Source organism: Gymnogyps californianus, chromosome 14 (genome assembly GCF_018139145.2).
Source record: "Gymnogyps californianus isolate 813 chromosome 14, ASM1813914v2, whole genome shotgun sequence".
Taxonomy (NCBI): domain Eukaryota; kingdom Metazoa; phylum Chordata; class Aves; order Accipitriformes; family Cathartidae; genus Gymnogyps; species Gymnogyps californianus.
Window position 1 is genome coordinate 16580327 of NC_059484.1, and position 22822 is coordinate 16603148.

The 22822-nt window shown below is 51.6% G+C and overlaps 1 protein-coding gene across 1 annotated transcript; it reads right to left on the reverse strand.

The window, feature by feature from the left end:
* Nucleotides 1-10747: 10747 nt before the first annotated feature.
* Nucleotides 10748-14277, reverse strand: WNT8A (Wnt family member 8A). The gene is made up of 6 exons (XM_050905476.1): nt 14207-14277; nt 14082-14115; nt 13730-13868; nt 12626-12751; nt 12359-12501; nt 10748-11320 (listed from the first exon to the last, which is right to left on the reverse strand). Exons 1-6 carry the CDS (start codon nt 14275-14277, stop codon nt 10748-10750), a joined length of 1086 nt encoding a protein of 361 aa, XP_050761433.1.
* Nucleotides 14278-22822: the final 8545 nt, after the last annotated feature.

Here is a 22822-nt window from a genome sequence, read left to right on the forward strand (position 1 = left end):
GGTGTCAAGAAATGCTGGATGTTTAGAAAAAAATACATTAAAAACTTGAAATGTAAAAACTGCACATCGTCAGCTACCTTATCTATGCAACCTGGAGTTTCTCTTAAATATAAATACTACTGAAGGCATTTCAGTGAAAGAACACTTTGTAATTTGTGGCTTGCAATGGAAAGCAGGCCACAGCAGCAGCAGTCGGGACCATAAAGTGCTGTCTTATCGGCTGGGCTGTCATTAGGAAGTGAGGACTATTTCTAACCCAGATGAAATCTCCAGAGCGTTTCTTCCTCAAGGACTGGTGAGTGGATTAGCAGTCAAACCTCTGAGGAACAGGCTGAAGCCAATGTGTCCATGGTGGTAGGGACACAGTTGGAATTAAGAAGGAAGACTAGCACATCCAAACCTTTTTTTTTTAAGGATTTTTGTTGTTTTTTACCATTAGACCTTTTCTTGTTTCATTTATTTAGCTATCTTAAGAATCCATGTCTTTCAGCAAGCAGAGAAGTGTGTGTGTCTTCCCTGGTATCTCAGAAGATAAGGATATGTCTTTGGTCCGTCACAGAAACAGCTACACACTGGTGAGCTGGGTGAGATGGAGATTTCATGTCCAGCGTTGCTCGCTGCCTGTCTCTAGCAGCCGAGTGCTTGTGGAGAAGCCCCTCGATCATTAGATAGCTGCCGAACGATGATTGATGGACCTTCACTCGACAGAGCAGAGGACAATGCTGGGCTAAACCTGGGGAGCAGACCTGCCACCATGGCTCTTCCCCCTTCGCTTCCCAGACACTGCGACCCCAGCGACAAACTGCTGCCGAATGTAGCTCCCGTGGGGCATGTCTCTCCGGCAAATCTCCTTGTACCCTGTAAGCACCGATCTGCTTGTCTCAGCGGTGCTTCGCTGTTTTCATTTTTCCAGCCTTTGGGCCTTAATTTTTTTTTTCCCCCGTTGCCATGTGGCTGTGAAAAAGAAATGTCTCAGGGGCGAAGAGGTCTGTGTGAAAAGCTGCCCGTCATTCAAAACACAGGCCAGGGTGGCATTTGTTCCAGGGAGTAGCACCTGAAGGACAAGTCTGTTATTCCATGACTCCTTAGTTGATACATTTTCCCAAAAGCCAGTAATCTCCAAGGAAGAAATGGCCTGTCTGGGAAAATAAAGCAAGACATGTAAATTGCTTTAATGGGATGCTCTAATGCATTTATATCTCCTTAAAAGGAAGCTAAACTGCATGTACAAGATGATAGATGAGTTTATTTTCACATGTGGATTTAATAGCCTACCAAGATGTAACTGCGTTTTTAGTGCTAGAAAAAGTCTCCAGGAAAAATGCGCCCTGGGGTGAGGTCAGTGTCCTCCTACAGTCAGATTTCAAGGGAATGAGTTGAAGAGTTTGTCAGTGGTTAGCTTCGTTACGAGGCAGGGTGGTTAATACGATACTGAACAAATCATGGTGATGTGGAAATTAATTACATCTTCACAGAACAGAGAAAGTAAAAGTGCCCCAAAGACCATCTGGGGTTTAAAACTCTGCTCGGCTTCCTGCTGGAAGGTGCTGATTGCCACTCTCCGTTCTCTTCATAGAGCTATTTGTTACTTTTCCCAAATATTTATTTGATCATAGCTGTAATTAAATTTGTGCTGAAAGCGTACAAAGCACCCCGTACTTAGTTTCACGTGAAATCTGAGATCCTCTTCACTGAAGCAGAACGGTGGCAAATCCTTGGCCAGAGCAGCCCCCTTCAGAAAGCGAGATAATCTAAAATGACCTAAATAAGACTCTCCCACAGATACGGCACTGGCTAGGCTAAAGCACAGGAAATTGTGAACTTCGGGCTCCATCCTGTTTGACCATTTACACTATCTCCTTATCAATGTACCTGGCCTGGCCCTGGGAGATCGGATGGTGTCTGGGTACAAGAGGTACAATTTAGTGCTCCCAACTGCTTGAAAGGGACCGGATGGTGATTTGTGACCTCTCTGGCGATGGGTGAGATAATAAGCTCTGCAGTGGGGATGTCCTCTGCCCTGCCGCTAATCCTGGCCAGAGCTGGCTCAGGCTCCCCATGCTCCCCTTGGAGCTGGAGCTGAGTGAAGGCTGTGACCTGATCACTCCCAAATCGTGGGCTGTCTCAAATCCAGATTCAAGTCTCGCAGCCTGTAGTAGGTCAGGGGAAAAAATGAACGTGCTGCTGTCAAAAGCATGTAGATGTTTCACAGGGAATTTAAATAGTAGGCTGTTTGGTAAAACAGAGGCTGAGACCGCTACCTGAGATGATAGCCCTGGCACCCCGCAGGGGGAAAGCCCATGGGACAAGAGAGAACCAGGAGGATAAAGTAGTCCAAGCTGGGAAGTACAACTGTGTTTGCCCTGGGGTAAGTCTTACTAACTTAAGCACATCAAAGCATAAACGTAACTGTTTTACTCCTGGACCCAAGCTGGCTCGAGCAAAGCCATCCTGAGAGTCTCTTCCCAGCGCTCCTGTCCAGGATCGGAGATGTCCCCCGGAGCCACGTTTGCAGCCTGCCACTGACCGGAATTACCTGCTCTCCAGACACCTGCGGTGCTGCTGCAGTGCTGGGAATGCTCCGCACCTCGGGAGGTATTCGGGACTGAGTTAATTTAATTATTCTCTTGCTTATTGCCTTCGAAATCCACTTAGTGATAGGGAGGAGGTGCCTTGTCCCTATCATAGCTGATGGCAGCTGGCCAGCAGAAGTCTCTGCCTGGCAGGAGTGGGGATGGAGAGCTGGGTCAGAGTAGGTTTAGCTTCAAGGCACTGGGCAAAAGGGAGAGAAATAGAAATTATTTTGTTTAAAGCTGCCAGCTATAGTATCGATGGATGATCCCCTAGAAGTGTCAGGCCAGGAGCCATAGTGGTGTGAGTTGGAAAAGTCCATGGAATTGGGAAGAAACGTGAGAATCGTTGTCCTCACCCTTGCCTGTGTCCGACTGAACTGTCAGGCTTGATCGAAATCAATGACAAGAGTCCCACCGACTTCACAACCCGACATTTCAGACCACGTAACTGGTCACAGCGCAGTTTTGAGCCCTGGCAGCCAGGCTGTATGGTGGGATGTGGAGGGCAGCCGCTGTCCCAAGCAGAAGAGCTTGCAGCCAGCAAACTCGGTCCATGCATGGCCCGCGTTTGAGCCCAAGTGAGGTAACGCTTGTGCCTCTCCCCACTGTTTTACAGTCTTTCCACTGACCTCGTCATTATCATCTTTTATGGCATCCCATGAGCTATTGAAAGCATCAGAGGAGGAAATTAAGGGCCGTATACTGTCCAGGCTCTGTGGTTGTATGTCCCCTGACGAGCTATTCTCTCCTGGATGTGCCCACAAGTGGCTTCGATTAATGTTGCATGGGACACTGAAGAAAGACTAGAGAAAGAAAAGAAAAGCTAAAATACCACTCGAGATCTCCCTCTCTATTTCCCATCATGTCCTTCTCCTTGTAAACCTCTACATTGCCTTTCTGCAACAGATTTAGACTTATTGTCTTTCATTTTCTGGCCCTGTCCCACTCTGTCCCATGCGATTGCTGCTCTTTGCATCCTAACTGCATTTGGTGAACATTTCCTAGCTGCGGTCATCAGTCTCTGCTCCTTACTGCACTTGGAGTCACTCCCAACTCCCCTCCTTTCCTCTCTGCATTTCAGACCCTCCGGAAGGGATGCGTTTGAGCCTAAGACCTGATATAGGCTTTAAACAGGGTCTTTTCTAAACCCCAGAAGTGTTTGGACCGAGTCCGCTTTGGCTGGGAGTGCTCTTGTGGGAAGTTGTCCCAGCAGTCACCTCTGCGCCTAAATAATAGTTTAGTTAGGGAACGCGTCATCTTTCTTGTTCATAACTTATAGGCCCCTGTGTGTGTTTGGAGGAAGGGAGAGTGGGATGGGAGAGGAAAAGAGGAGGAAGGAATTAATTTTGAAAGTACATTGCGAGTTACATTTATTTGATTTTCTCTAATCCATCAATCTTCTGTTATATTGCTCATCTCCTTGGGACTTGTTTGAAAAGGGGGAATTTACTGCACTGTAAGGCAGGGCAGTGATTTGCAAAGTGAGGGGCATGCGATGTATCCTAGGAGAGAGCAGGGAACCAGAAAAAGAGGGGGGGAGCTTGTGAATGCCTCTGCAGAGGTGTAAATCTCTCATACATTACCCACTCCCCCCCAGCCACCCGTGGGGACATCTTTGGAGGGGAACAACCTACCTTATCCACAAGTGGCTCTTGTACACCATCACGTGTGGCCATATCAGAAGTAAGGACCAGTGGGTGGGCAATTAATTCACACCCTGGCTCCCTGTACACCTCTTTCTCCTCGGAGTAACCCTTGGAAAAGCAACTTTCCCAGTAGACCTGTGCTTGCTGACCAGGCCTCTGGGATGGAAGCGCAGTATGAACTCACGGTGAATATGGACTTGTCCTCTTCAGCCCGGGAGAGCAGATGCAACACCTCCCAGTAGACAGTTATTGTAGGTGTTCTCCCCAACTGAGAAATGTTTGGGAAACACTTGTAACTCTTTTTCTCAGGTGTTGCAAAGAGGATTTGTTTTGTAAATAGTGAAGCTGTTAATTGCCTTGACTTTATTAAGAGGGAGCTGAAAAGGTGTTAACAAGTTTCTGTTGCGCTGTGCTGGCGATGAGCCACCACCAGGAGCTTCGCAGGGGGAAGGTGGCAAAGCTGCTACGAAAGTACCTTTGCTCTCTAGAGAAGAAAAAAAAATTAGGCACCAGTTTAGCCAAAGACTTGGGGTAACGTGTGAATTTTGTAGGGGGGATTTAACTTGAATCGCCACGCAGTTCAGCTCCAGGGAATTCACTTTCTGTCGAGCAACGTGGACTGGAGGGTCCCCGTGGCAGCACAGCTGTGAGGGTCTGAGCTGGAAGGGCTTTTAAGAGTTGTTTTCTCCCTCTGCTTCTCTCAAGGCACAGGTAGAGGGAAGCTCCTGCACGCACTGCGGGAAGCCCAGGTGCTTAGCAGCTTTGAAAATCAGGCTGGTGGGGTTTAGGGGTCTAACTTTAAGCACCTCACTTATAAAAAAATGTTGCTTAAGGTTAAAGTTGAGGTTTCAAAGTCACTAACTGGTCACAAAAATCTTTCCTATAAACTCCAGCAAGCCAGACACCCAAATCCCCCGTCTTTCCCTGAAAATCCCTGTCAATAAATCCTGCAGAAGGCATCGCACAGATGCTTTTTCATCCTCCTCTACGGGACAGGCACTAGCAGGGGCTAACCAGGGGCTGATTAAGGCCCTTTAACTTTGTCATGCTAAGAGTTGGTTTTGCAAGTCGAAAAGGACCTGTGACTTGTTTTTTAAGACTTTAGGGAATTGCTGGCACTCACTGGTTTCACTGCACCAGATGCAGTGTGACCGGGAATCTACGCTGCATATGAAAAGGTCACCTACCCCTGTTCAAGAGAGGAGATTCTAACACTTGTCAGCTTGAGTGATGGAGACTCTGCATTGAGAGCCATAATATTCATGTCAGAGAACTGCCAAGCCCATGCGGAAGCGTTGAAGATGGATGGCCTGGGGATATACTCCTGACACTTTAATACGGGGGGAGGATACAGCACAAACATCTCATACAGAATTATAATCCATGAAAGGGCACTGGTGGCATAAATTAAGGGTAATGCAGCAGGCAAGCAGATTAACAGCTGAAGCAAAGCCGGCTGGGGTGAAGGAGGGCTGACGGTGGGATGCAGCCGTGCTCGTGCAGCGGGGGCTGCTGTGGGGCATTGGGGGAGAGAGCAGCCCCCAGCTGGGGTGGGAGCGGGGCGGGCAGGAGCGGTGCTGGGCCAAAACCCAGCCACTTCCAAACTGCTTTGCAAAGACCATCTGCAGAGCCTGCGCTTTGTGAATTAAATAAACTCGATTCTCGGCTTGCTGACAGTCACCGTACAGCGACGTGACCTGTCGAGGGGAGGGGGACTGGGGCAGGTATTGTTCGCCGCGGTACCTCGACCCCCGAGCACAAACGTCCCTGCCAGCCTGCGGGGAGAGGCTGACGAGGCACGCGGCGACGATGACGGTGTCAATTCTCCGTCAGAGCCATCCTCGCGCTCTCTTCTGGGGGAGGGAGCCAAAGCAATGGCACGGATCCAATTTCTGTGCTGGGTGCCATCCTCAGCCCGTACCGGCGGCACTGCGGGTCTGCGCCGCTGCTCCCCGAATGCGAACACCAGCCTGCCTCCGTGTGCTGGGGCTGCCCCGAGGACCTGCGAGCCGTCCCTATCGATAGCAGGCTGGCGTGGTGCACACCTGAACTTCACCTTTCCTCTACGCAGTGATGGAGGCGACCCTAGCCAACACCCTGCGTGGAGTCGTGCCCGTGTTGCTGCCTGAAGGTGAATTAAGCTGCGGGGGCATTTCCACCCACTGCGAAGAAGAAAAGCTGGTGGCTGCTGCTCCCGGTGAGGGTGCCGGGACGGGCGCCTGGATGGCAGCACGGCACGGCAAGAGGTGACAGGCGAAATGGTGACAGCGATGATCCGGGGTTAGATAGGAAGGACCGGGAAGGCTTGTAGGCTTAGCCTGGGCTATTATCATGGTACAAATACCCCAGCGCTGATTTTCTGAAACCCTATTAGTTGAGCAAGCACCTCTGACATAAACCTGCCCTGGTCTGTGGTAACGCTATAGCTGGACTGTATTATTTCTTCATTTAGAACATGTTTCCCTTTCTCATTAAAAATGGAATACAAACCAGTCCTTTCCCACAATAAAGGCACAAATACGCTGCTGGGATGGTGGTGGTAAACCTCCACAAAGGCAACGGTGATTTCAGGCCAATTCGACTGCTGTCTCGCAGGTTTCTTATCACATAGGTTACTCTGGCCATGGCAATGGCTGTGCCCTGCAAACAGCAGCTCTGGCAAAGCCTGTTCAGACGTGAAGGTGCTGCTCCAGGACTGTCCGAGCAGCCCCACAGCCCTGCCCGAAGTGCCCCTTTAGGGTGCCCGGTGGGGTGTGCCTGCTCCAGGGCATCCCCAGCATCCCTTCCAGTGCCCCAGCCCTGTGAGGAGCCTTTGGCCCTGAAAGAGAGAAGCGGTGCTGACAGCTCTTTGGGGGCAGGCAGCAGGGTTTTGGTTTGAGTTCATACAGCACCTGGCCCAGATTAAGATTTTTACTTTTTCATCGCAATCAGGATCATTGCTATGACTGCGGGACGGCAGTCAGGTTCCTCCTCAAGGCTTTATAGGGCCGGTCCATCCCTTCCTCCGAGCATGCAATGAGTTACGGGTGGCTGGGATCAGTGTCCCAAATTGGAGTTGACTTTGGGTAATCATGAGTAAATACATTCAGGTCTGAAGACATCATCAGTCCCTTCAAATGCTCTTTGGCTGTGGTTAGAGCATGAGCCTTTACAAATCAGCAGATGGCAGGACTTTGCTCTACTGTGTGTGTGGTGTTATTTATTTTGAAAACTGCTATGCAGGAGTTTGCTGCCCAGGTAAAATCACTCCTGAAATGAGGAAATCAGCCTGACGGATTGCGTCCTGCAGGCAGCCTCGGGGTTTCTTACCCTGTGCCACCCTGTGCACATGGCATTTCTCTACGTGTTATTACAGAAACCGAGTACCAGTGGGCAGGGGTGTAGGGGCTCCCTGACAGTGCTGTGATGGATTAAGATGATCCTGAATTTCTATTGTTTTGTAGTGAATGTAGTGAGAATTGATGACTGTTGTATCCAAGCAACAAGGGGGAGGATGAGAGAGCTTCAGCTTCTCCCGGACCGTAGTGTCTCTGGCAAGGTGCAGCTCTAAGCCATAGAGTTGTTTTTTGTATTTGTTCAGACTTGGTATTATCTCTGCAAGCTATAAAAAGAGAATGGAAATTTGTAACCTGGGATGGTACATAACTTTCTCTTGAGTTTGCTTCAATTTGCATTTGGTCTCTGGCTTTTGCATAAGATATGCTCGCTGCCTTAGATAGTGTAGGTGCCAGAAATGTAAATGGATTAAAAAAAGCAATTAGATAAATTCAAGGAAGAGCAGTTCATCTCCTGCATTTAAATGCAGTGCAGTGGATACGAGTGCTGGCTCAGCAAGCCCCTGGCTGCGGGTGGGTGGGAATGGGAGGGTTCAGCAGGAGAAGGATCAGTCTCAGCCACGGTATCTCTGCTCCTCTCTGCAGCCCCATTTCCCCGGGATGGAGCCTGCGTGGGAGAGAGACCTGGTCTGGTGCTATGGGCACCTGCAAACCTGTCACTTCTTACTTTCTGCAGTAACTTGAGTTTGAAAACATGCTGTAGAGAGACACGTAAGATGATACACAGCATGTCCTGAACATGCCTGCTCACAGGGAGTCCTCATCCCCCGGGTTTACCTGTGCAGGGTTTATTAACCCTGCTATTGATATACAGCAAGATGGTTTTTAAGTGTGCTTGGGAGTTATCCTGGTGAAATAGTGTTTCCCTCCTCTGAGTGCACATCAGCAGCGACTGTCCTGTGCTCTGTGTAACCTCATTTTGTGGCTCCATGGGATTTTAGCAGTGCCCCATGCTTGCAGGTCCCGGGGCTGCCCAGGCATGGGGCTGGTGCTGCTGGGGACTGGTGCTGCTGAGTGCTGGCCCGGGCCAGCAGCAGTTTAGGCAACCACAGCAGATATTACAAAAGTAGAGCCTGGGTTTTTTTTGTGTAGACAAGCTAGCCAGCGCACAAGATGCAGGAAAGGGGTTTTGTTTGTCTGTTTGTATCATTTCCAGTTCAGCCTAAATTTTGGTGGGTTGCAAATGCTGTTGTGTCAACATTGTGCAAAAATCTTGGGGTTTTTTGCTTTGGTGGTGTGGCCTATTAGTTATGGAAATTTTAAAAATAGCTACTCCAAAGGCAGCACAAAAGCCCCCCAAACTGATGGCCTGCTGGCGTGGCCCTTTCCAGCTTTAATGAAACCACTCTTTGCAAAAATAAATGCATGGAAGTCAGTTGTGCTTCCCGACTTGTGTGTTTTACACCTTGAGCTTCCTGATTTGGCTCGAGTGTGTGTCGAAGCTGTGTTTGCACTAGGAGCCATAGGGATACCCGGATAAAATAGCATCAAAGCATTTGTAGTGTGGGCGCAATACGCTGGCAGAGCCGTAGGTTTGGTTTGGTTTTTTTTTTTTTATGTGTGTCTCCTCCTCCTCCCCTGGCTGGAAAGCAAACCTGGTAGAGCATCCTTTGCCCCTGCATCACGGGTGAGGGTGGTGGCACAGCCCTGGCTACCTCCAGAGCAGCGCTGTGACTCCTAGGAGCAATCCGGGCTGAAGTACATCCCTGGGGAGGCCAGGAGAAGAGCAGGACCCGTTTGGGATGACAGCAGCCAGCGCGTGTCCCCTCCTGCCCTCCCCGCCGTGGTGTGGGGCTGTTTGCACCCAGAGCAGCAGGGAACCAGCAGACACATTCACAACTGTCCCCAAGTTTTCTCTCCTGCCCCCAGTTCAAAGGGCTCCTCTCGTGCCTCCAAGAATTTTGCAGTGAGTGCCGATGCTTTCCACATCAAAGCGGGGCAGCCTCGCATTGTCTGGGGGATGTCGGGCCTAGGCAAATTAAAGAGGCATTGGGAGCTTCAAAATCGGCTTTAGCCAGGCAGCGCCTGCATACTCAGCACTTGAAAAAGGTTAGATATTACGGTGATAGGTATTAAAGCAAACCCTCCGGGGATTGCAGGCTGGAGCCAGCTTTTATTGAGGTCTAGGAGAATAACCTTCTTGCTGGCTTCGGTGGCTTTTGGATTAATGATGAGCAATCTTGGAAGTGCTGGGTTTTACACAGAAAAGGACAATTTTGCACCTAAAGCCATACTGCTAGGAAGCCAGAAAGGAAAAAGCCAATCCTTTTCATTGTGGTGTTTATTGCAAAATACAGTCCAAAATCTAAATCTTTAGGGATACCTTCAAAATATATAGAGAAAACAGATTGTGCTAAGCAATAACACAACTTATTAATAAACAACATTAGGCATAAAGAATTCTGAATTCTTATCTGCTAGTTAAAAAAAAAAAATAGGAATTGTAAACTGCTTAATTTCATCCAGTACAAATACATGAAGCTACTTTCTATTGGGGCAAGGGTTCTGGTACCAAAATACAAAATTTAAAAAGGGGGGAGAGGGGCACAGGGGGGGAAAACAAAAAAGGAATTTGTAAACACTGGCTGTAAATTTATCAGAGCCCTCAAAAGGTTGCAGTCATCATAGTACACACCATGACGCTGCAAAACCTCCTCTCACGTCAGAAAGTGCATAAGTTTTCCACTAGAAATGCTGCCGAGCAGCCGCTGTGCACGCGTGAACGGCCGGGCTGGGGCTGCCCCAGCTGCGGTACCCGGGGCTGCCGGGACGGAGCCGCACAGGAGGACCCGCTTTTGGCCACAGCACCCATCCCCGTCTCGCTTGCCGTGGGGCTGGAGCCCCACCGCTGGCCTTGGCAGACCCGCCGGCGGTGGCACAAGGGGTTGAACCCACCTAAAAAGTTAAATTCTTCCCTCTGTCCGATACGCAGATAAAGTGACTCCCAACAAGAAAGAAGCTACTGGTAAATACTGAGGAAAACCCATGGAAGCAAGAAGGACCGTGGTCCCTCAGTGCCTGTGCCTTGTGCTTCCTAATCTCACGGCATCCATCCGCAGGAGGCCCTGTCGCCTCGCGCGCTGCCCCGCTCAGCCCTCCGGACCCCGGGGACGCTCCTTCCCGCCCCAGCTCCACCGGCGGCTGCCGAGCCCGGGGACACGAAAGCGTCCTCCTCGGGCGCCACGGCTGCCCTCTATCTCTTATGGCCCTTGTTCCTCCGCTTGATGTGGTTGGGGGCGGCGGCAGCGGCGGCGGTGTCGCGGCGGGCGCAGAAGTGCTTGGCCACCAGCTGCCGGCACTGCTCGCACCGCACCGTGCAGCACCAGTGGAACTTGCAGTTGCAGCTGGCCACCACCTCCGTCCTCCTCTCCTCCACGCGGAGGCCGCACTCCGTGCACAGCCGCCGGCAGCTCCTCTTCTCCCACTGCGAGAGGTTCTTGCCGGTCTGCAGGCACTCGCGGCCCTCGGTGCCGTGGTGGCCCAGGCTGGCGTTCCTCGTGCAGTAGTCGGGAGAGTCCTCCAGGAAGACGAGCTCCGTGGCGTGGACGTGGTGGAAGGTCTCCGCTGTGGCCCCGCGGCTGTCGGCACTGTTGCCGGCTCTCATCCGCCTCTTGTCCATCTCCAGCTTGTGGGCTTGGTCGTATTTTATCTTCAGGTAGTTCCCAATCTCGCGAAACTCGGCAAGCTGAAGCCAGCAGGTCTGGATGCTGCAGCTGCCCGACACCCCGTGGCACTTGCAGGCTCGCTTCATCGTGGCTTTCACGGCCTTGGTGGAAAGGGTGGAGAAATTAGAAGCAGCAGAGCATCATCATTTAAATCCCAAAATCAGGCTGTACGGCACTTCTAATTCAGGCGGCAATGGGTCAAAAGTGGCTCGTGCTCGGCATGACTTCAGGTCCTTCCAAGACACGAGCTGATGCTCTTATTTAAATTCCTGGAAAACATCTGTCCCTCTTCACTAATTTAGAGGACAGAGATAATGAGTGGGCACAAACTATTGTCTCCAGCCCTTGCAGGAGCTGTTTCTCCGGGCCAGGAAAAAAGCGCCTTTGTCAGGTCATGCCCTTCTCATGCCGCTCACCTCGCTCATCGCAGCATCAACCCATCATCCCTCTCAGAGGTTTCATTCAAAACGTGTGAAACTGCTTCGGAATAATCATACCCAACCTCTCTGCATCTCCTCCAGGCCAAGCACTTCACAGATATTATCTACCTATCTCCCTCTGGTATTTATAAGGTCCCAATCACTGGTATCTATGTGGGATTAAGCCTCGACACACCCTATGAGATAGGTATGTTAAGTGTTGCCATCCTTGTTTTTACAGACAAGGAGGTTTGGCAAGATGCTGAGAGCCTCCGCCGGCCCAGGCGGGGAGCGGGGGGCGAGTCTGGCAGCCGGCTTGCGAGCGGGGCCAGCTCACACCTGGCTTCCCCGGCCAAACAGCTTGGAAATGCATATTGCAAGAAAATAAGGTGCTTCTTGCTTTGTTTTACAGACCAGGCAAGCGCTAAGTGAGTATAAAAGCCGTGCATTTCTGAATAAGTGCTGTGTGCTAGTAGTTAACTGCATTACACACAGCTGCAGGAGCTGGAAGTGGGAACAACTCTTACTGCTGTTCCTTATGTTCAGGTTTAGGGCCAGATTCTGGCTGTATTTTTTTCCCCATGCAAACACTACAGGGCCTAGATTATCACAGAGCGCTGGAGACGGGGACCCGAACAGCCTACCAGACTCTGGGATTTTGTTTTCGATATAGACATTATTATTATTATTATTATTATTATTATTATATATTTGACTTACAAGTCTCCCGACTTCATTGTTGTGCAGGTTAATCAGCGCGCGGGTATCGTGTCCTGTTTCCAAAGCATCCACAAAGAGCTTGGAAATCCTCTCCCCAAACTCCACGTTGTCGCTGCATCCTCCCCAGACCCAGCCTCGGCCACCTGCAAGACAGACGCACGCTAAGCGCAGAACCACCCCGTGGGGCCAAATTCTGCCCTGCAATCCGGGGGGCTGCATGTGGGGATTGGAGAGACAACGTCAGCCCGTCTTGAGACGGCAGCTCACCGACGCGGCCGTTCCTGGAGTCGTCGCAGCCGCAGCTCTCAAAGTCTCCCATGCTGCAGTTCCTGGTGAGGGTGTACATGACGCCGGCCGAGCTGATGGCGTGTACAAAGGATGTTTCCCGGGTAGCTGGGGGAGAGGAGGAAAAAAAGCTGTCAGATGTAAACATAGACATCGGGCCTGGTTTATTGGGAATGAAGATCTCCCATGCTGCAAAGGTGCAAGAAGGAAAAAAAAAAACCCAGTTTGTGCAAAAGGTAAGGTGCTACAGAAATTAAATGCTCATGACTGGAGTCTTTTCAGGCTTCAGCATCAAGGGTTTCAGCAATTTGGCATAATATTATGCAGATGTCCATGCACGGGATGGAGTTTCTTGGCAAGAGCAGGATCTTAAGGCAATGCCCCAGTCCTGCTCTGGCCAAGGTTAGTTGTCACTCCCTTCACCTGGCACTCAGTTTGTCTCTGTCCTTTCCTGCTCGGAGGGTACGTCCGTGCTTTGATCTCGCCTGCTGGGAAAAATCGTCATTGATCTTGTTTCAGTCAGTCGTTGAACCTGTGCTAACAGCTGTCTGCACCCACACTTCTCATTTAGTTTCTTTTTTGGCTTTCCTAACAGATTCAAATAGAGATGCTGCTCTGGGAAAAAAAAGAGATTTCTGCTTGTTGAAGTAGATAGTATTGAAATATATCCGCAACTTTCTTATGAAGACAGTTTCTTACTGCATGTCTCTGGTTTCTCCCTTTGTCTCTCCTGCGCTTCTCCCCATTGCAAGCTCAGGTGCCTCCAGCATTGCGCTCCTTGGGATGCTGCACAAAAAGAGGCAGGAGCAAGCCCACAGAGCGGCACTGCAGGAAGGACTGAGCTCTAGCCTAGCACGGATAGAGATCCGGAGAGAGCCTGGGATTCCTAGAAAAATGTTAGCGCTATTTATTACACCAATTAATACAGACAGGGGAAAAACAACCATGACTTTTGGGACACCAAAGCCTTTCTCCATCAGTCGGTTTAATTAGCAGCCCCAGCTCTCTCCAGAGCACATCCTGGCTCGTAACCCAAAGGCATCCCGGGACGAGGATGCTGGTGCCGGCAGGTAAAGGCACACTCACCGCTGCGGAGCCGGTTGTGGGTGGAGAGCTGCAGGGCGCTCTCGGGGCAGTTCCAGCGCTCCCACCCGAACTGGAATTTGCACTCCTCCATCCCGCTGTGCGCCCCGGCCGCCACGCTGCTGGAGTACGTCAGGTAAGCCTGGCATGGGAAACAGCGGGGTTAAAACCCACCGCCTTTTACCATTTATCAATGAAAACAGACATAAACGGGTTGCGAGTCCTTTCCCTCATTACTCGGCAGGACTCGGAGCCAATATGCTCTGGGAAATCAGGTTCCTTGGAAAAGTCCTTTTTGCCATTTGCAAAACAAAATTGCTCTGCTTAAATTCCTGATAGTCCGTGTGTTGATTACCTTAGGTCCTGTCATCAGAAAGTTATTCACAGACCTGAAACAAAGAAAAGAAAATGAATCACACAGTTTATCACAGGCTGAAGAGCATCCCTAAAAAATGCCCTTTCCGCTGAGCTGGACCCTACCATGCTCCTGCGTGGAGGATGGCACTGTAGACCCCTGCGATGGAGAGGATGAGGAAGGTGCTTCTCTTCATGGCTGTCACAAGGAGCGGGGTTGGATCCCTTTCGCTGATCCGTAGCTCTCCGCACCGCAGGTCCCCGAGTGAGCAGGGCCGCCTCCCTCCGCTCCTTCCCAAGGTGAGCTATCAGGATGGAGGAAAGCTGCAGGAACCTACAACCCTGATATTTATAAGGTGAAGTTGTGAATAGTCAAAACCCCCCATTCATTTGCTACCCAATGACTTAATGTGGTAAAAAAGCTCCCGCTCCAATGGGTGACAAGGAACCGCCTAAGGTTGCACTTCAAAAGGCGACGCGGTGTCCCTGGGAGCGGGATGGTCTGAAGGAGAGCAAACTTCCCTAACAATGGGACACTTTTAACTCTCTTCCCTACTGCCAGCCATCCCTTTCTCTTGACCCCAAGTCCGCTTGCCTTCTCCTTTTCATCCTCTGCTTGCCAGCGGAGGCTCAGTCCCTGCGTCCTTCCAAAATAACAAGCTGATGCATTTCTATAGTTCCCCTGCTATCTGCCTGCTCCCTCCTACAAGAACTCCCCGAGGAGTTTTAACAACCGTTCTGTAAAGATCTATAGGGGATAGACCTCCCAGCTCTTCTTGATTTGAAGAGATGCGTTTAACGGTGGGGCTTTTTTCCCTTCTCGCCTCTTTATGATGAAAGTTTCTGCATTTCCATCCTGATAACAGCGTGCACAGCTCGGGAGTGTTTGGAAATCTCTCTAATTTACGCGGCTGCAGCTTGGGAACACTGTGTGAATCATTTATGTGGTTTGCTCCATGCTCCAATGCTGTAATTAGGGGAACAGTTTTCTGGGGTTAGTAATTTCCCTACGGTGAAGGCTGCTGCAGCAAAAGCACGGCTGCTTGCTGGCTCTGCAGGCAGGAGCACTGCCCGTACCCCCCGAGCAGAGCGAGGGGCCTCCACCACCGCTGAGCCATTGGCTGGGCTCAGGAAAGGAAAATCCTTATCAGAGGAAACCCAAAAAAGCCTCTTAATAGTTACGGCCAATATCATTAAGGGCTGTAAAGAGCTGTAATGCTGCGGATGGAGCAACAGCGAGATGGTGTTCATGGAAATTTCTTGGTCTGTTTTCCTGTGGCTGAATGGTCCCAGCTGGGAGCTGGCTCACCCTGGGCACGGATTCTGCCTGCTGAGCGGGACAGTGTGAGTGCTTAGCCTGAAAGCAGTGCCATACCGTGCCGTGCCATGCCAGCAGTGCCAAGCAGCCCCCCTGGCTCTGCCAGGCACTGCCCCATGGCACACGGGTGCAGCATCTGCCCGGCGCTGGCTCCATGGCAGGGTAGAGATGCTGCCCTCCTCCTCCTCTCAGCTCCCCGGCTGAGCCCTGGGTACGCCGGTCTGCTGGCGTTAATCGCTGCTACTGCGGGGTGACTCATAAAGGGGCTGCAAACGTGAGGTTCAAGGGAACGGGACTGCGTGCGGCACCGGGGGGGGCTGTGCCACGAGCAAAAGGGTCCACACAGGGATAAACCCCATCTTTGCACCTGGGCGAGCAGCCGCAGCCAGCGGCACTACGGTCAGGCAGGAGGCTGCACCTTAAACGCGATTGCGAAGTACTTTTTGCTGTCTTGCCATGAAATGCATGAGCGCATTGCAAAGCCAGCAACCTGCCCTATGGTTTTACACATCGCAGTGCTGGGTGTCTGAAGCGCAGGTCTATCGGCTCAGGTCCCAGGCAGCTGGGGGGCTGGCACTCCTCTCCCTCTTTCCCAGGGGCAGGCAGACGAGCTCCTCGCTGCTCCTGGCTGCAGAAAGCACAGGGACTCTCCTCGTCCTGCTGCCCATCAGCTTGTTAGCGAGCAAGAGGAGAACCCTCTCCCTCCAGACCCTGCAGAAGGGAAACCTGGAGTCAGTTGGGCAAAGCCGCAAACAACTGTTTGCAGTCGGAGGATTAAAATTGCACACTGGTTGAAAAGCAGCGATGCAAAATACCTTCCAAGTGAGCACAAAGCTGGTGTAGTCCCGCCAGCACGGCAAAACCCTCTGTGAGTCAGCATTTTAATCATTACCATCCCGAACTGATCCTACTTGTTAGAGCTGTCAAAGGACAATTACTGGGAATAAAGTGTTCCCCATGTATCAGTGAAGTTCATTGATTAAAGCCCATGCATACAGCTTGGAAATCTGCTGTGCATTTTCTATATGCACGCAGGTCATTTTTGGGTTTGTGTTTGGCTGTCCCCGGGGGCATATTGATGTTTTTGGTTTTTTACTTGTCTGAGAGAGCTTATACAGCTAAAAAAATGTGGGCGTGTCTGCTATATCAGTTCACACATGATATTCCTATCACATGCCAGAAGAATAACAGCGTCGCTGGGCGTGAAGCTCTGCCGTGAGCAGTCAGTCACTGCAGTTGGCAGGATTACACAGCTATTTGCCTGGGCTATTAAAAATGTCCTTTCCAATTAAAGTCACAGGGATCTTAAAAGTCACTCGTAACGTTGTCACTTACGCTAGTTGTCAGCAAACAAAGCAGCGTGCTGGGACAAGCCTTCCTGCGCTGCTGCAGTTTTTTTCCGCACTTACAGCTCGGTCCTGGCAAGTGGGAGCCAGTGCTTGTGTGGGGTCATCCAGCCTGGCAGACCGATGGGACTGCAACGATCCCAGCCGTATCGTTGCTGGACTTTCCCACCTTAGGCAAAAGCAGACTTTGGCCTTGCTGTGTTAATAAATTTTGCACTTACAGAGCGCTTTATGCAATGTCCTTTCAGTAAAAGAGATTAAATATAGCTGCCTCTGTTTGCAGTTGGGTAAACTGAGGCACGGAGACGGGTGGTCTTGAGATCTCAGGGTAAATCAGTGGCAGAGCTGGACTGGGTGTCGCTGTTTGGAAGCTGATTTCGGTGCTTTGCTCCGTACATCGCCGGGCGCGGGTGGGCAAAGCCTGGCCGGGCTCTGGAGGGCTGCAGGGCCGGGTGCTCCCCCATCACCTGTGAGAAAAGCCCGCCGGTCACAGCCTGGGTTGCCTGAGCCACGTGCGTAGGTCCCATCTGTGAAACGATGCCAAAGGAGTTTCTCTTTGGTTTTCCCGCTGCCTAGAAACTTGCTTTTGGTTTGGTTTTGGATAGGGGAAAAAAAATCTGAAAGGAAAATTCTGTTGAATTTACCTGGTTATGCAGAAAAATGTCAATCGTTCTGGGCAGCCTCAGACCTCAGAGCGAGCTGTGAGCCACCCAGCGCGGTGGCACCACGGGAGTTTGCATTGGCTCCACGCGTTGTTGCAGGGCAGGCTGTCTGGAAAGCGGTGTCCTGAACGTCACCTGGAGCCCCTTGGCTTTACTGACAAAATGTTGATGCTTTGTTTCTTATTTTCTTGCTACGTGACCAAACAGCCAAGGCTTTTCACGGGACGATCGAAATCCTAAAATATTTTGGTATCTATCTGCCTCAAGTCAAGAGACAGCAATAGTATATACAGCCCCATGCACCCATAAAACCCTCTTCACATCAGAATATGGGTTTTAAGGGAAGGCAGACACGAGATATACAAGGCAGACATGGTTTATATAAGTGCCACACACTCTGCCGGGTGGCGGGTCCCACGGGGATGGGCTCTCGGCTTGTCGGGGCAGCGAGCCCCATGGCTGTGGACAACAGGAAAATAAAGCACAGACCACTTGCTAAATTGCCCTCGGCAGGTGACACATTCAGACCCCTAGCGTCAAATCCTGCATTGCTGGCTTCTTTACAATAAAAATCCACCTGGGTAATTAGAAAGCCAGCCCCTCGCTGGCGAGGTGGAGGATGTTTTATGGTGCTCTCCTGCACCGCTCACCCCGGAAAGCCGCCCGAGCCCCTGTGGGTGATGCCATGTCCTTGGTCTGTATGCAGCCAGCTGCTCAGCACGCAGCCAGCTGCTCAGCAAAGGAGATGTGTCCCTTTGCTTCAAAATACTCCATCACGGACTGCAGCCACGGCGCAATCCTCCTGCACGCTCAGCTCTATGCAGGAATTGGGGTTTTTTTTCAGTCTTCCCAACTTTCCCATATTTGGGAAAATATGTCCCTGTTGTTCTGCCTGCTGCACGGTCCCGCATGGGCTGCTGCGGTTCCCAGCAGGAGCAAATACCAGCAGGACCCGAGCCCTGGACCTGGCAATGCTGCTGGGAGTTTTGCCTGTATAACAAATATATTTTGATTAGTGAATGGTAATTGAGGATGGAGGTGAAACTGAAATCAGGTTTTATGCCACACCTATCCCATGGGCTTAGTCCTCTTCATTCCTATTTTGGCACATGGTTAGAAGTGGCCCGACGTTCACCGAAAACAAGGTTAAAATGTCCAACAGTGCCAGCTTAAGGTGTGCTTTCCTAGTGACAAAATTATCCTGAGAAGTTTCTGTCTCCTGCCTCCCCGCAGCACTTTGTCCTCCCTCAGTGGTACCAATGCAACCAGTTTCTCTGTCTTACTTTTAATCCTCATTCCCAACACAGCCTCATGTGCAGTGTGATGGGGTGAGCAGTGAACTCATCAGAGAAGCCAGGAACGAGCAAGTCCAAGGTAAGCGGCTCTCTGCTGCTGAAGGAAACACATCCTGGAATAGAATACAGGACCATCAGGATGCCAAAAACCAGGACCACAGGAGGCTCCAGGTTGCACAGTTTGGGCTCTATGTCTCTTGGTTTCAGGAAGCAAAAATTTTGGGTTTGGAACCAAATTCTGATTTTTCCAGCCACAAGCCGGCTGGGGACATGGACGCTTCCCCGCAAGGGCTGTCAAGGTGATTCAGGAAGAGCGTAATGTCCTGATGGGAGTCGTAGAAACGGCCCCGGAGCATTGCGGAGCTCCCGGGCCGGTGTGCACAGGATGCTGGGTTTGGGCTAGAAAAGAGAAGAAGGAGCAAATGAGGGAGGAAAAACCTCTTTTTTCCATCAGCAAGAGGCAGAGCAAGGGGCTCAAGGGGTAGATTTAATTTGCTGCGGGCCCATCATGCGTCAGGAATGAGAGAGGCGAGCATGGCCCTGCCGTGGCAGAGGGGGACAGGCTGGGGGACGGGTCAGGGCCTCTCCAGCCCGACTGACGGCTTCTCCGCCGGAGGGGGGTGTTCGCCCTGTGAGCAGCAGCCCCCATTTCCCTGGGGAAAGTCGCTTGTCGATCCCCAGATTCCCAATGCGGCGCTGCCAGCCCTGGATCCCAGCGGCCATCCCCTGGCACCGGGGCGTGGAGCCGAACGGCTCGCTTGGCCGGGATGGCTGCTTGTCGGCGCGGGGGGAGCCGGGAAGGCTGCAACTCCTGGCCAAATTGTCTGGGGGAGGCTGCGGGCGCTGCTGCGCTGGAGGCACGGGTGAGCTGCACGCCCGCCGGAGCAGAAGCTTACACAAGCGTTCGAGACAGCAACCTCAGCCCAGAAGCCAAGCCAGGACGTTGCTCATGGGAAGAACAAGGCTATTTCACTTGCAAGCAGATAAAGGGCATTTCTTCCCCTTCCTTCCCCCTGGTTTTGCATCGCATGTTTTAAAGCTGTATTTTTGCACTACTTTCTCACTCCAGTGACGTCCTCACTCCCCTCCTAAGCCTCTGTCTCCCTGTGCTCACCCATTTCCAAAGGCAGCTCCCTTGCCCTCCCAGCATGGGGGCAACGAGCAGATGAGCCTGCAGAGTCAAATGTCTTGATAAAAGCTCTGGCACGTCCCTCTGTGGAGGCGCAGGCAGCGGCATCCCCTCTGCACTGCGGAGGGAGGTCACATCTCCTGCCCCAAACTCTCCTGGCCCTTCCAGTGGAGCAAAACTTTTCCTTCCTGAGCATCTACCCCTGGAAAAGGGCTGTTGTGGGGCTGTTGGTCCATCCTGGCTGAGTTTCCTAAATCCCACTGGCTACTCCATGCCTCTGTCTCCACAGCATCCAAAAATGATGCAAAGCTACTTTTGGGCAATGATGTGTCTGAATTTGGTTCTGCTGTGTCTTGAGCTGTCCCAAAAAGCAGGCCAGAGCAAAACACCCACGTTTAGACCAACCTTCAGATCTCAGCGACTCTCGAGAGGACTCAGCTGCCCGGTCGGCCCCGGAGCTGCAGCTCCATGACCTGATCAACCTTACCTCACCTGCCTCCTTTAGGTGTGTCCTTCAAAGCCTACAGGGCTGTTTACATAGCAGCATTATAAAGTAGGGACAAGTGTTTTGTTTTTCTCTCCTTCTTTAAAGGAAGTGTCATGCAAAACGGTGTTAGTGCAGCAGATAGGTTACTGCCTGGGCAACTGCATGAGGGGAACAGATCTCTGTCCTGGCAATGTGTCACCTCAGCAGATAAAAGCCTGTCCAGGAAGAGATTGGGCACTTGATACAGAGGAAAATTATCACCTCCTTCTTAATCATTCCCGGCCAAACTCGAGTTAAATTAACTGATTACAACCTGGCTCATGTGCTGCTCCCCAGCCCTTCCCAGCGTGGTTCCTCGCATTATCCCTTCGTGGCTGTGGCTCTGCCACCCCGCCTGTCCCCCATCCACGTCGCGTCACAGGGAACAGATTAAGCCCAAAGATCTTCACTTCTGAGCTGGAGGATACGTGTGTCAGTGCTGGCTGTGTCTGGCACACTGAGCGTGGGAGGTTTTGAGACTCGCAGAAGAAAATGGTGATTTGAGCTACGATTATTTTCTTAAAACTCATCTTTATTTCTTTAGACAGAGGTCATTCTGAGTGCAGAAAGCTGAGGCTTCGTCTGGGGGATCCTGGGCAGGAGAGCAACTTTAAAAGCTCTTCGAGTTTTGCTGGGAAAAACAAAGTGAGGAGAAAACTTGCTTCTAGCACTTCTTTGCCCTGCGAAGGCAGTGGGAACCTGCGCTGCTCAGGGGCTCGCTCCCCCCGTGGTGCACGCTGTGGCTCTGGCACTTTGCTCTTCTCCCCCCAAGGAAGCCCTTCTTGCCTTGCCTGTCTTTTCACAGGCATCGAGCAGCGTATTTCCATTTCTTAATGAAGCGGGGCATTGATGTCATGTTCGTATATACACATTAATAAGTCTGCGGATGAAGGCAGTGCCATGCATTTATTGAGCTTTGAGGTGGGAGGAGACATCTCCAGTGTTACCTGAGTTCAGAGTGAGGTGATAACTCATGGCAAGGTCTCTGGCTTTACTAAACCAGTTTTAGGCCTTTATTGTTTGGTTTAAAGTTGATCCGATGGGAACGTGTAAGGCGAGGATCCAGCTCACAGGTCTGGCTTGTCAGCATCCTCCAGGCACGGACACCCATTAGGACCCTCCGTGGAATGAATTTTTCCCCATGACACCCTTTGAAAACAGATTTCCTTGATCATATTCCCTCCCTAAATCCCAGATCAGCTCTGAAAACCTGAACTGTGGTAGTTCTGGAGGGAGCTTTGCCCAGCCCCATCGAGGACGAAAACAGTACGTCTTGCATCTGTTAATTCAGAGAGGGTGGAAATGGAGCAAAACCTACTGTGCCGCGATGAAACACAACGGTGCAGCGCAGCACGAGCAGAGGGTGCCGTGGCCGGTGGGTGCCGTGGCCGGTGGGTGCCGTGGCCGGTGGGATGCCCCGGGGTGCCATCCCCCGGGCAGTGTCCCGGGGCAGTGTCCCCCGCAGGCTGGTGACAAGGCTCCCCCCTGTGGGATGTCCCCGCACCGCACACCCGTCCCAGCCCATTCCGGCACCCACCCGTGTCCGGCGGCAGAGCAAGGCTGGGATGCTGCCGGTGCTCGGGCAGCCAGTGGACACGTATGGATAGGACAGGCTTGCGAAGTCCCCCCCCATCCGAGTAGCTCAAGCGGCAGCGGGGATAAAAGCTGCCCAGCGATCCTGCTTGCCAGAACAACCTCCGATGATTTTTCCATGCTCGTTGCTCAGGTTGGCTGGCCCATCCCTGGGTTTTTCAAGCTGTATTGATAAAAAAAAAAATTAAAAAAAAATCTGTATTGTGACTCTGTGGTTCGTCTGGCCGCACTCAGAGCGACAAGGAGCAGTATTTTAGCAAAATGTCCTTTCAGGGACAGGAAAGCTTGTCTGCACGTAACTATTGGGAAATAATGGAGGCCGTATTCAGGGACTCTGTGTTGCACTGGACTTCTGCTACCTGTGTGAGCAGGAAGGAGGCTGCCCAGGCGTCTCTTGTGCACAAAGGTGGTTGGTATCGCTGCTCCCAATTCGCACGTGGTGAAACCAAAGTGTAAATTGATGACGAGACTTGCTCAAGGGGAGAGGCCAAGAGCACGGGTTTCCTAAATCCTGCCTGATTCACCTCCCTGGCAGCCCACCTCGCTTAAATCCCCCACGGTGCAGTCTGGCACCATTAATATATATTAACCGTGGGGTAAGCTGGGTGCTGCTGGTCCTGAACATTGGCAAGTCCGGCTGGAGGCACCCGGTGCCTGCGGGGAAACCCGGCCCTGCTCCCATCGGTGTTTTGGTTCCTACTTGGGTTATGCAGGAGTTAGCAGTGCCCGGGGGGTTAATCTCAAAGCTCAATAAATTGCCTTTCCGAGGGGTCCGAGTGCAGGACCATCCCCCAAAGCAGGACCCCTCCCCAGGGACTCAGTGCACACCGATGCAGAGTCTGAAGTCACCGACGGGTGTTGCTGGTCAGTGCA